This window comes from Eschrichtius robustus, chromosome 10 (assembly GCF_028021215.1).
Source record: "Eschrichtius robustus isolate mEscRob2 chromosome 10, mEscRob2.pri, whole genome shotgun sequence".
Lineage (NCBI taxonomy): Eukaryota > Metazoa > Chordata > Mammalia > Artiodactyla > Eschrichtiidae > Eschrichtius > Eschrichtius robustus.
In genome coordinates, this window is record NC_090833.1 from 21,945,472 (window position 1) to 21,960,016 (window position 14,545).

General features: G+C 37.0%; 1 protein-coding gene across 1 annotated transcript in view; it reads right to left on the bottom strand.

The window, feature by feature from the left end:
* The window catches only part of UGCG (UDP-glucose ceramide glucosyltransferase), a 39,049-nt gene that overhangs the window by 9,919 nt on the left and 14,585 nt on the right, over positions 1-14,545 (bottom strand). Inside the window, exons 2-4 of the mRNA XM_068553442.1 lie at positions 9,627-9,768; positions 1,852-1,954; positions 803-904 (exon numbers count right to left, since the gene is read on the bottom strand). Of these exons, the coding sequence (XP_068409543.1) occupies positions 803-904; positions 1,852-1,954; positions 9,627-9,768 (347 nt within the window). The remainder of the gene's footprint in view (positions 1-802; positions 905-1,851; positions 1,955-9,626; positions 9,769-14,545) is intronic.

Here is a 14,545-nt window from a genome sequence, read left to right on the forward strand (position 1 = left end):
TTGAAAACATTATTATTGAAATAATTCCTGATAAAATCAGCTAGGTAAAAAGCCATGAATGTATTCTAATAAATGTATGTAATTCTAGTAAAATACGCACCTATTAATTTCTGTCCCTTTGCATGAGACAGTACATTGCGCATGCCACAAACAGATTAAAGTAAAAGATGTCACATGAATAAGGGAAAACTTACTCCTATGAAAAAGCTCATAGACTATATAACGGACCGCGACTATTTTTTTTTTTTTTTGGCTGCATTGGGTCTTTGTTGCGGCGCGTGGGCTTTTCTCTAGTTGCAGCGAGCGGGGGCTACTCCTTGAGGTGTGCAGGCCTCTTACTGTGGTGGCTTCTCCTGTTGCGGAGCACGGGCTCTAGGCGCGCGGGCTTCAGTAGTTGTGGCTCGCGGGCTCTAGAGCGCAGGCTCAGTAGTTGTGGCGCACGGGCTTAGTTGCTCCGCGGCTTGTGGGATCTTCCCGGGCCAGGGCTCGAACCCGTGTCCCCTGCGTTGGCAGGCGGATTCTTAACCACTGCACCATCAGGGAAGGCCCAACTATTTTTTTTTTTTTAATAGTTGGAATTTTCTCTTCAAAATGAAAACATTTTCACACATGTAACATTCTAGGTTAGTATAAAAAACATCAAAATCTTAGTAAGCATAACTTGACATATTACCACGAAATAATGATAAAATGAATTACTTTATTAGGCAAACAAATAGGATTGATAAATGTATTCTCAGACTGCTCTTGGCGTTTTATCATTGAATGAATAGTTCTGCAAAATAAATAAGAAAAACCTCACCTCTTATTCCACTATCACAAATCCATATAAGATCATACTTTGCAACTTCATATCCTGGCATTAAATTGTTAATTTTAGGATTAATGCCAACCTTTTTGCCACCTAAAAATTTTAAAGTACAGCAGTGAACAATTCATGCAATATTGGAAATATTTTCTATTATACATATACATAGTAGAGAGAAGTAAAAAGTACTTGCAGGTTTAATAATTTAAACAAACATACTTTAACATTATGTTTCTCTTGAGACACAGATGTAGAGAACAAACATATGGACACCAAGGGGGGAAAGTGGCACAGGGTGGTGGTGGACACTGGTGGTGGGATGAATTGGGAGATTGGGATTGACATGTATACACCAATATGGATAACTAGTAAGAACCTGCTGTATAAAAAACTAAATAAAATAAAATTCAAAAATTCAAAAAAAAAAAAGAAAATAGTAGGTGAAACCATCATACATAAAAAAAAGCCAAAAAACCCATTATGTTTCCTATTATTCATAATAATATATTTAGAAAAAAACTGTTCATTCTCAAAAAGAAAATTACATCATTAATCTTTGAAAATTCATTAGTTTCAGTTTTCTAATTCTTAAGTGCTTGCATTAATAGTAAACATTAATCAATATTTAATAGCAAATATACCTCTAATGAGTCTTTAGAATAAGCCTGTAGGCTTTTGGAAAAATATTCTTTTTGCAATATTACAAAAATGAATTCTATCCCTCACTCCCAATTATAATCAATGAGATACAGAAAAGGCCATAGATTGAAAATACTAAAGAAACAAAAATAACAGACTCTCATGTCTGACTGACGAGTAAAACATAATTTGGGGTAATTCTGTTAATCCTAGATATGAAAAAAAAACGTTGTCTTTATAACTTAAGTCTTCTCAAAAGGACAGAAACACCTTTCACTGTATCTAACAAACATGCATAAAGTAAACATGCTAATAACTTAATGGGTGTCTAGCACCCTAATCTATAGTTTAATGCAAAGTTAACATATTAAAGCAAAAAGGTTATTGTAGAATTTGTTACTTACCTATAAACAATCTAGCATCAACATTTGGATATTTTCCAAGAAGCTTCTTACACACATCAATGGCTGGATCATCATGATCTTGGACACAGAGGAGTACTTCATACTAGTCAAAGAACACATTTTATGTAAATTAACCTCTTTTCCAAAGATAACCACTTATTATTAGCATTTACTGATAGATCAAAAAGCATTAAGAAAAACAAGCAATTGTACACACAAAGTTTAAAAGTTAAGAGAGTATTCATAATGGATGCAGACACTTAAAGGATTATCAAGTGTTGCTTTAACCGAAAGCAGCTTCTCCAAAAGGGGCCTGTTTGCAAGCCAAAGAGAGAATGAAGAGATTGGCAGGGCCCACAGCTGAAGTCTTGCCATTGCCAGATAGGCATGGCCTAATAATTCAACTGGATTCTAAGCTTCTCCATGGCCTTCATCACTGAAGATTTACTAGATGCTCACAGGGTGCCTAGCAGTGTAAAAGCAACATAGAAAGCAACCAAAATGAACACACCCTTCGTTCTCTAGCTGCTTTGTCTCTGAACTTAGTATCATTTCATCAAGGTGCTAAAAATTACATATTGAATACCACTATGACAAATTTAAAGTAGTTTCCCAAACTCTTCACAAGGACAAAGTGAGATTAGATCTTTTGTTGTATAATAATTTTCTGAAGTAAAATAGAATCTGATTTATTAAAAATGTATCCTGAAAAGCACACTTAGCCTTTTAACTATGAAAACACCCAGGATTTTATTTTGCCCAGACCCATGTTTACTCTTTTTTTTTTTTTTAATTTATTTATTTTATTTTTTTGGCTGCATTGGGTCTTCGTTGCTGTGCGCGGGCTTTGTCTAGTTGCAGCCGGCTGGGGCTACTCTTTGTTGCGGTGCGCGGGCTTCTCATTGCGATGGCTTCTCTTGTTGCGGAGCATGGGCTCTAGGCCTGCGGGCTTCAGTAGTTGTGGCACAAGGGCTTCAGTAGTTGTGGCTCACAGGCTCTAGAGCGCAGGCTCAGTAGTTGTGGTGCTCGGGCTTAGTTGCTCCGCGGCATGTGGGATCTTCCCGGACCAGGGCTCGAACCTGTGTCACCTGCATTGGCAGGCGGATTCTTAACCACTGCGCCACTGGGGAAGCCCTGTTTACTCTCTGATAGTACACTAAGGAAGTCATTTCTTAGCACTTGGCTGGCTGTGTCAAAATTACACTCGGACAATTTTTTTAAAAAGAGGATACTGGCCCCCACTCTTAAACTTCTGAATCAGAGCATCTGAGGGGATTCTGACATGTAACCAAGTTTATAAAATCTTGAGCTCTAAGATACCATTTAGTAAACTACTGAATTTTTTTAAAGTGTTTGCTTTCACACATACGGATGCTACTCTATTTTGTGGGCTATGTATTCTAAGCAGTAATTTTTTTCAAAAGTGGTGATAAATTCATGCTGATTCAATAGCAAATTTCCTACCAAACCTTCTTTCTAAGACAGATTGAACATTTTTAAGCAAAGGAGGAAGGTTAATTATGTCCATGAGAAAATAACAAAGCTATGTGTTCTAAAAAATACAAAAAGTTGAGGACACAATTTTTTAGGTGTCTAACATACAGGGACTAAAGCTAAGGTAATGGGAAGGCCTGTTTGATTTACTTCCATTGATAAGCATACACAAGTAAAAAGTGGAAATAAAATGTGTACAGTGCCTTGAGCACAATAATTACTGTTCACCTAATATATTGATATATTATCTCAGCAAAAAGTGGCAGCATAGAATTTAGTGGTTGAGCACATAAGGACCAGGACTAAGGTAAATAAAGGAAGTTTAGCTAACAAGGTAAGATTTTTTTTTTTTTCAAGTGAAAAAAAAAGTTTTCTCAATAATTAAGTAGAGACCTGGATGGACCTAAGAGTCTGTCATACAGAGTTAAGTAAGTTAGAAAGAGAAAAACAAATATCATATATTAACGCATATGTGTGGACTCTAGAAAAATGGTACAGATGAACCTATTTGCAGGGCAGGAATAGAGATGCAGACGTAGAGAAGGGACGTGTGGACACAAGGCTGGGGGAGGATGAATTGGGAGATTGGGATTGATATATATACACTACCATGTGTAATACAGATAGCTTGTGGGAAAGCTGCTGTACAGCGCATGGAGCTCAGCTTGGTGCTCTGTGAGTGGGATGGGTGGGATTGGGGGTGGGTGCGAGGGAGGTCTAAGAGAGACGGGATTTATGTATACATATAGCTGACTCACTTTGTTGTAAAGCAACTATACCCCAATTAAAAAAAAAAAAAAAAGTAAAGGGGAAAAGCAATGTATACTTTCCTCATACTTTCTACCTATAGTTATTACATATTCTATCCAATACCTACCTCTCATGATGACTGACCAAAATTGCCACCTTAGAGGTACTGAAATAATTAAGCAACTTTACAGCCACTGGTCTCCAGAGATCAGATAAAAATCTGAGAATGGGATGGGCACCATTCCTGCCACACCCTGAAACTTCTTCAAGGGTTGACTCTAAGTCCCATAAAGAGTCAGCCATCCTCCCAACCAAAATGTTTGCTTGAGCCAACAAGAGGCAGACCTTAACGATGAAGATTAGAAAGGTTAAGTGACCTTCCAAAGGGTGTAAGTAACAATTAGCTTTCCTACTATAGTGAGTTGCTCAGTCAGGCTTGCTCTAAAGAGTTCATTGTTTTTCCGAACATAGCGTAGTTTTATGCTTTTATAATTTATGCTGTTTTACAGGTATAAGTAAATATAGTGAAAGACTATGTTTATAAGTAATACAATTCCATAAAATATTATTAAAAATCTACTCTTGGCTTTTTCCTCAGCAAGAGAAAACTCTGTAATATATAGTACTAGACATCTACTCAATGGGAAGAAAAAGGCTATACTAGATTGTAGCAAAAACTTTTTCAGAAGTATATGGTGTTAGTATAAGTAAGGGAGGTATAGTTTACCTTTATCCAAATGCAAGATTTAAAGTTTTTGTTTTTATTGATTACACCACTTAAGCTTAATTTTAAATGAAAAACAAATACCTCCTGATTAGCCAGAGCGCAGATGAAACTCAATTCACTTTATCTAAAAAATGTTCAGACTTTTATTAAAGATATAACTTTCCTTTAGTTGTTTCTGATATTAAAAATTATACCAAATTGGAGGTAGTATTCCAAGTGTTTTCTAAAGTATCAGATTTTAACCAAGAATCTTCATTTTTCAGCTAGAATCTCTATGTTTGATCAACATTTAATTTGCTAGGAATTTCTGTACTTAAATAGTTAAATCACTCCGACTACACTGCAATTGGTAAAACATAAGATATTAAGTTGGTTAAAAGTTTTCTTAGCTAACACAAAAATAATTTTTCAGATGTTTTTATACTATCAAAAGAACTAGGCATAAATATGTGTTCAAAACTACAGCGTTTATTAAAAATATTATACTTTAAAAATATTTCAAGAAAACATTTATAAACCTGAAAGAGATATAAGGTATAGTAAATTCCACTATGAATGGGCACAGTAATGAATACATAAAATCTAGAAATAACCCCAGAGTATTTTAGATGAGGTTAGCCTCATCTTAGTAAGCTTGCTATACAAATAGCTAAACTGACTAATTTTCCCTTTTTGTTTTCAAACACTGAAATGACTAAAAGGCTAAGTACAAGAGAGGTATAGACAATCCGTAAACTGGTATTCGGTCCTTTGATATTTAAGAATTAAATATCTGAAACTGCAATAATTATAAATGCTACTTTGCTTTTATGAATAAATTTAGATACATAAATAATATTCAATTTAGATATATAAATAATATTAAAAAATCTCCTCACTGATTCAGCCCTGTAGATATTAGGAATGTAAACTCTACCATACTAAACCACATAAAATATCCTCTTAAAATAGAAAAAATTTTTCAACATATATTAATCGATTATATTGCATATCAAGTAGGAATATCTTGAATTATTTATAAATTACACACGTTTAAAAAAAATGTTATGATGATATTTGGATTACAGCAGAATATAATTTCTACAACAGGAAGGACTTAGACTCCAAATGTCTAGAACATTCTCTGGCACTGAGTAGATGATGAATAGATTTGTTAAGTTAATACGTTTGTCCTAGGGTAATTTTGAGTGAAAGATAGATGCTTCCTTTGAGTGAAAGGAAGATGTTTTGTAAGAAAACTGCTCTGAATTCAAAGTTTTGATAAGTTATATCAAAAACTTACTTACTTTCAAGAACTAGGTAGTTTACATGATTTTTCAAATTTATTTGGTAGAACGCTAATCTTTCAGACGTAGTAGTTTTCTTACATGTATTGTGCCGATCTTTCAATAATTGAACCTATTTTCAATCTTTTTAAATTCTTTATTGTCATCAGTGACAATAAAGAATCCAAGTATGGCACTGGACTTATAACATTTTAAACCCATTCTGTATTTGCAAAAAAAGAAAAGAAAGTCACAATTACCATAACCTCACTCTGTTAATAACTCTACTCATTCATTTTAAAATTCTTCATATGGCCAGAATTTACTAAAGTAAAGCCATCAAGACACTTTAGATGCAGATTACTGAATCCTCCTACTATGGCTGAATTTCTGCCTAAATGCCTTCTTCTATGCTGATGCCAAATGAGTATTCGATTTTGTGAAAAATGAATTGTATTCATTTTCTTTATTCTTATATTTTTTCCAAGAATTTTTTTTCCCCAAGGAATAGATATCAATATAAGGTGGATTTACAAGATATTTAAAGCATGGATATCTTTCAGGGCACTTAGTATAATAACAGTCTCACCAAAATTTAAACCTAGAAATTCAGAACAAGTGTCAGTAATAAATCTTCTTGCACATGTCTAAAATTAAACGAAATTTTAGAATTTCAATATGTTATATACGTATTTCCAAATGGCCTCTAAGGTTCCAAATCAAATAACAGAGGGAAAGAGTTACATCCAGAACAAAAACGTTTCCATACTTTTATAAAACAATGTTCACATTTGACAAATGGAGAATATTAAAGTGCGCTGGGCCTAGCAGTGACACAAATGTTCATTTCATGACTACATGCCTCCTTGATGACACAAACAACTCGTGTTCACACTCAGATTTGTGCGATTTCAGTGGTTTAACTTCAGTCTCCTATAGAATTGCCATTGCGTTTTGTCTTTTAAAAAGCAAATACAGTGCGGTGAGATCAACATTTCCCTTTAGATTGCAGGTACTTTGCACTTTTGCTCTGCTTTCTAAATGTTCTTTTTACGCAGCTAACAATTCTTTTGTAATTAGAAAATAAAATTATGAATTAAAAAAGAATGAAAACAATCTCTTGCATATAATGTTATTCATTTTTGTAATGTGTCAAACAGCTTTCTCCTCAACCAAATAAATGTCTCAATGACATAACTTAAGTGGAAAAAGAACTAAGTGAAAAACTAGAGCTCTGGAGATAATTCCAAACTGTATAAAAAAAAACTTCATTCAGAAGAAGAAATCAATTATTGATTCATCCCAAATGTTCATAGTTAATGGATACATATGTTCCTGGGGTTATTTTAAGAAACTCTTTAAACCCACACTAACTTCCAAAACCATTTTAAATTCCATGACTATTATCTCACAAGAGCAGCAACATAAAAATTCCATAACTAAGTTTTAAGAGTGGTTGAATAGGGAAAGGGGAAAGGGTTGCATGATGGTTAAAAAATTGAAATTTGTGAGATTAAGTTTCACAAGGATAAATGCATATGGTTCCACACTATGCTCTGAAATTTATTCATAATCAATGAAAATATTCTTTCATTCACAAAAATAAATTCTCCTTTGCATTTACTTATATAAGGTGAGGCTTGAAAAACTTCCATTTTTCTTATTGCAAAGCTTATTTTACAATTAATTTTGTTTGTCTCATCCTCCCTGAATTATCAAAGGCCACTTTTTGCATTTTTAGTTTGAAAAAAAAAAATCAAGTACCAATCTTCTTATTTCTTCTAATTATATATTTAATTTATTGAACAGATAATGCATGCATATGATTCAGATCTCTAAAATTATTAAATATATGTACACACACAAACTAGAAGAAATACATAATTTTCTGCTTCAAATTAGCTTCAAACGCCTAGACCCCAAAACTCCAAAAGCAATAATATAGCAACACTAAAAAATAACTGAATGATACTCATGTCTACATACTGAATAAGAGCTGAATTAAGGCTACCACGTCTGCGTCTTCTTCTTCTTCTTAAAAGAAAAGAAATAACAGCGTGAAAACCAGTCACCATGAGAAATGTGGTGTGTAGATGTCATCTTCTTTCTCACTACTTGGGCGACATTGTTCTAAAGAAATAGGAAGGAAAGAGTCTCCAACTGGCAAAAACTATGGAAAAACTGAGGCAATGACGGTAAAAACTGAGGAGAGTGAGTAGAGACCACAGAGGGAAAATTAAACTGGACTGAAAATCAAGCAGGTAGAAATTCAGACATATTTTCACAAGTAATCTACCACTGACAGAACATGCTTTTAAAAGCAGCGTCTCAAATAGGCAATTGAAAAAGCTGCCATAAAACTAAATACAAAAATTAAGAAATATTAAGTTTTCCTAAGAAACTAAAGGGAAGAAATAAAAAGAATACTCCCATCTCAAGAAAACTGAAGTCTCCAAGGAAGGAAGTACATTGAGTTTATAGATAAACAGATTATATAGATAAAAGATATAAGCAATACAATTAGGTATTAAAACCCAGAAAAATCAAGAAATCAAAAATCAGGTGTTTTTTTTTTTTAACATCTTTATTGCAGTATAATTGCTTTACAATGGTGTGTTAGTTTCTACTGTATAACAAAGTGAATCAGCTATACATATACATACATCCCCATAGCTCCTCCCTCTTGCGTCTCCCTCCCACTCTCCCTTATCCCACCCCTCTAGGTGGTCGCAAAGCACCGAGCTGATCCCCCTGTGAAAAATCAGGCATTGATGAAGCTCCACCTTACCACTAATTCTAACACCAAAAGTCAGATTCTCAAGGGGATTTATCATTAGTTCTAGCTGTCCTGCATCCCATTTCTGACCACTGAATATTGCTTTCTCACTTTCACTGCGACTCTCATGGAATAAGATTTTCATACTCAAACTACCAGGCACTTAACACTGTCTGCATTCCAGGAGCTTTATTCAGGGATTTCTAATTCAGGTTGACATATAGGTAGTTAGAAAAGGAATTTACACCCCTTCCTCAACCCCGTTTCTGTCCTGTGATGACAACCACAACCACAACTACTACAACTACTACAACTACTACAACTACTACTACTACTACTACTACTACTACTACTACAACTACTACAACAACTACAACAACAACTACTACTACTACTACTACTACAACTACTACAACTACTACAACAACAACAACAACTACTACTACTACTACTACTATTACTACAACAACTACAACAACAACAACAACTACTACTACTACTACTACTACTACAACTACTACAACAACAACAACAACTACTACTACTACTACTACTATTAGAGCATAAATATGATGAAGCCAACACCATCATGCATACTACTACTACTACTACTATTAGAGCATAAATATGATGAAGCCAACACCATCATGCATTTTAAATACCTTCACCTGATACAGTGTCAAAATTTCTCTCTAAGTGTTTATTATAAGAAAAAAAAAAAGTATGGTCTAGCCGATTCCTGTGAGTACAACACTGTACTTACCTTGGGATAATCCAATTCAAAGAATGTTTCCAAGTTGTTGATTAGGTTAGGATCTACTCCTTTCAGTGGTTTCAGAAGAGACACCCCTGGGAGCTTGCTATATGGTTGTTTGTCTGTTGCCTTCTTGTTTAGGTGTAATCGGCTAAAAAGCAAATGATACATATATTAACATACATTTCTGGAGAACTAATTAGGGCCAAATCTATATAAAGTATGTATCAAGCTACCAATAAATTACTGAATTTTTTTTTTAATTGGCATGTTTCGAAAGGGATATCTGAAAATGAAAGAAAGTAGAACCAGGTAAGCTTCCAGTTGCAGAAAACCAGAACTAAGCAGAGTGAATGTTCCAGTGAAGGCTGAAGCTTAAGACTGTTGTTTACTGCTGTACTCTCAGGACCCAGAACAGTGCTAGGCCTGGAGCAGGCATTCAATAAATACCGGCTGGGGCTTCCCTGGTGGCGCAGTGGTTGAGAATCTGCCTGCCAATGCAGGGGACACGGGTTCGAGCCCTGGTCTGGGAGGATCCCACATGCCGCTGAGCAGCTGGGCCCGTGAGCCACAATTGCTGAGCCTGCGCGTCTGGAGCCTGTGCTCCGCAACGGGAGAGGCCGCGATAGTGAGAGGCCCGCGCACCGCGATGAAGAGTGGCCCCCGCTCGCCACGACTAGAGAAAGCCCTCGCACAGAAACGAAGACCCAACACAGCCATAAATAAATAAATAAATAAATAAAATTTAACAAAAAAAAAAAAAAAAAAAAAAATACCGGCTGAAGAAATACATGACAGTGTTAGCCCACACAGTAACTGCCCTTCCTCCCAAATCGCCATCAAGGTGGCCAAAGAACTATGAACATAGCAGGGGGAAAAAAAAACCCTAATTTGCACCAGAAAAATATGGAAGAGTAACCAGAATTTGAGAAATTTCTATAACAAACAGTCCACACAACCACTGACTGAAAGAACTACCAAGCCAGCCTGCATGGCAAGCAAGAAAATGGGATAACTATCAGAACTCCCAATGTTCACAATCTCAGAATGGCAGGGATGGAATAGAGGGAAACTGAAGGTAAGAAAAAAAATCTCAATGATCACAGAAATGCCTATTAAGGACACTAGAAGATATACCAGTGCCACCAAATCACAGATAAGTTGGCCAAGGTTCTCAGAGCTGCTCCATCCCATGGGGGACGTAGCACAGGGCTCCTAATGGGGGAAGCCATGCCAATTAGAGAAGACAGAATGTGCTCCAGTTCATGTCAGGTTGTCAAAATAAAGAGAGGAGATGCCCTTCAGCAGAGTGCTGAAGTTTCTAAAGGAAGTCACCAAAGGCGTCTTCCCTCCTTCTCATAAGCAGGTCTCCAAGCACTCAACAGTAATTAGAGGCTGGGACAATCACGGGGCCAACTGCAGGATATTTTAAGACACATTCTTCCACATTTTAACATCTCTGAAATCAATGGCATCTTATAGTTGCTGGCAGCCAGATGGCGGCCCGGACTTAATAGCATGAAAACCAACCCTTCTAGAAGATCAAGAAAATGCCAGTATCAATGCATAGTGAAATATACTATTCATCTATGAATGATTTCTGGAAGTATACCAGTACCATCATCCACAGAAGTTAGCCCCAGGCTCACTCCCCTAATTAAGGCAGGGGTGTGCTGCAGCAAACATCTCATGTTTCAGATAAGGCCATAAGCAGGGGTCCCCAACCCCCGGTCGGAGGCCTGTTAGGAACCTGGCCGCACAGCAGGAGGTGAGCGGCGGGAGAGTGAGCGAAGCTTCATCTGCGGCTCCCCATCGCTCGCGTTACCGCCTGAACCATCCCCTCCCCCCTGCCACCATCCATGGAATAATTGTCTTCCACCGGTCCCTGATGCCAAAAAGGTTGGGGACCGCTGCCATAATGCATCTTTACGGAAAGAAAAGCAGGTTACTACCTACAATGGAAAAAAATTTAAACCAACAAAAAATTTAAAGAACAGTGTGGTCTCAATTTTTCATCCATAACATCAAACGCCAGAAAATAATGAGCACCATCTACAGCAGTGCTGTTCAGTGTGGCAGTGGTCCACAAGTTGCTTTTTACTGGCCAATGATGAAAAGAAATGGAGAGAAAGCATTTAGAAACTTTTATAGCAGCTTGACATTGCCATGCCATCCAAGCATATGATTAGTCATTTATTTTCACTGTAGTTTTACCAAAGTATCAATCCATGACAGATTGGAAAACTTTTAAAGAACTGATCCTTTGCCACAGATAGTTTGGAAAATATTGATCTACAGGGTTCATCTAGAGGGCTGGAAAGAGGTAAAACCATGATCTAAAATTTATATAACCACAAATATGACCACTATTCCATTTCTAACAAAATAGTAGACTAGATGTCTCGAGAAATCCACCCAGTACAGAACATCTAGATTGCCAGAAGGAAAAGTTTATATATTTAATTGGTTGAAACATTTATGTATCCACATGGTTCAAATCACTAAAAATATTAAGAGGTTCATATAAAGAAGTCTCCCTGTCACTCCTGTCCCCCATCTGTCTTGCTGCCATCACCACCTCCTCAGCATTATTAGTTTCTTACTTATCTTTCCAGAGATTTTAAAAAATGCATATTCAAGCCAAAACATACACACGCGAAATTCTTACATAATATTTATAATTTTCTCTCCTCCTTCTTAATACAAGCACACTAAAAGCATGTTTTTAAATATATGACTAAACTGTTAGAAATAAAAGGAAAGCGTCCCAAGTCAGAAATGAGGAGAAACTCCTGAGTGAGTAGTGCTGGAGACAATACTTGCACTGGGACCATCTGTTGGTCCCTAGTGACCTAGAGATGGTGACAAGCCTGAGACAGGAATGATAGTAAATCTGTCTGAAGAACCTTGAATAAATATGGAATCTCTTACAGGCAAAGTAGAAAACTTCTGGACCACAGAGGGAAGATGGGGATGCTGCCTATCTTGGATTCAGTCCGAAGCAAAATGGAACAAAAGCAAAAAGGCTCCCTGGAGAACACCTAACCACGTGGGTTTGGAACCCAGAACGCAAACTATAGGTGTTGCTTGAACAAAACCTAAGAGATGGAACGAGAGAGACCATCATATGTGACCACGAATATATGAAAAGAACTACACAACGTCTAGAAATGAAAATGGCGGTCACTGACATCAGAAACTCAATAGACAGGCCATAGAGAAGTTGCATACACACAGTTCAAAAGACAACTGGAGAACTGGAATCTAGATTTGAAGAAATTATCCAGAATGCAGCACAGAGAGAATGAGAGGCAACGACACTGAAATCATGAAAGGGTTTGAGACATGGAGGCTAGAATAAGAAGTCTAAAATCATAGCAATTTTTATCTATTGGTCCCATTGTATGCTCATTAAGTGCTATTAAATTGTAACAAAACATGCATGTGAGGTGATGACCAATTATGGAAAAACCTAGCCCACTAACACACTGCATTTGGCGAGGCTTTAGATGAAAAACAAGGTTAATTTAAACTGTGCTAAACAGTGTAGCGTTGATCCTGTTTTTCCCTTCTTCCCTTTGTCTTCATTAAGACATTTTACTTTAAATGCTAATATAGATATACCTCCTATCCTTTCATATCAAGAATGCAGCATTTTATCAAAGATAGGCTGACCTGCCAAACAACAATGAAGCCCTCTCCAGGTTTACAGTGAAGTGAATTGATGATAAGTACTATATCTGAAATTTCTACTCAAAATCATTATAAGCGCAACTATATCACAGGACCTTTAAAAAAATTCTCATTTGTGCCTCCTCCCAATATCTGTCTATCTATGTATCTAGTCCTCTCCCTCCCTTCCCCCACCCCGCCTCTCTAACATACAAACACACACACAATTTTCCCTCCACACCCCAAGGGGTCACCTTACAGTTTGCCCCCTAGCATACAAGTATCCTACTTTGGAGAGTATTGTTTTGACTTATGTAATACAACTGACATAGCCCCTTGCTACAAATTACTTGAAATGCTTATCAAAAAAAAAAAAGAATATCCATTAAGTCAACACGTGCACGCACACACACACACAATCACATTGCACTCTGCTGTGCACACAGTGTTGTTCCATGACTACTCAGCGTTCCCTTATTGAACAAACCTATTTTGAGCCCAAACGTACACTAGGCATTATCCTATGCACTGGTGATACCACGATGAACAGACGGACTCCATACTGTCAAGGAGCTGTGGTTTAACAGGGGAGGGGCCCGCATACAGAAGCTCTTCTCCTTATAAAACTCCTACAGAGGCCAACAGAGCCATGCTCTAGAGCAAGAATGCCTACCTGAACTCTGCCTGCCACACACAGAAATGATGCCGATGGGTACCTTGGCCATGGCCAGTGTGTTGTAAACTAATTTGTAGTTTTCAAATTATGAACAACAGCCCATTTGCCTGGAGTCTCAAAAGTGGCCTGAATGGTGAAGTCCCCCAAGTGGGCCAGTTTCATGAGTGTCTCTGACAGGGTCTTGCAAGGTTTCCTGGTTTCAAAGCAGTTTTTATTTAAGTATCTCAGGTCAGGGTTTCTGCATTACCTAGGTGGCATGAACGTGAGCTTACTGCCCTGACACCTTGCACAGGATTTCCTCTGGGTGCCCGTTTCCACCCTTAGCTTGATCAGGTAACTTGCTTTCTTGCAGGATCCAGGGTACAGCACTTTCTCAGTTTCAGCTGCTATACTGGGAATCCACTTCTACCTTCCCATCGTGCAGCTGGCTTGAAGCCTTGACCTTTTTGTAGGGGAGCCAGGGAGTACTTTTTCTTGATATGTAACACATATAGTAAAGTCACATGTAAGTACACAGCTCAATGAATTTTCTCAAAGTGAAACACTCATGGAACCAGTACCCAGCTCAAGAAACAGAGTC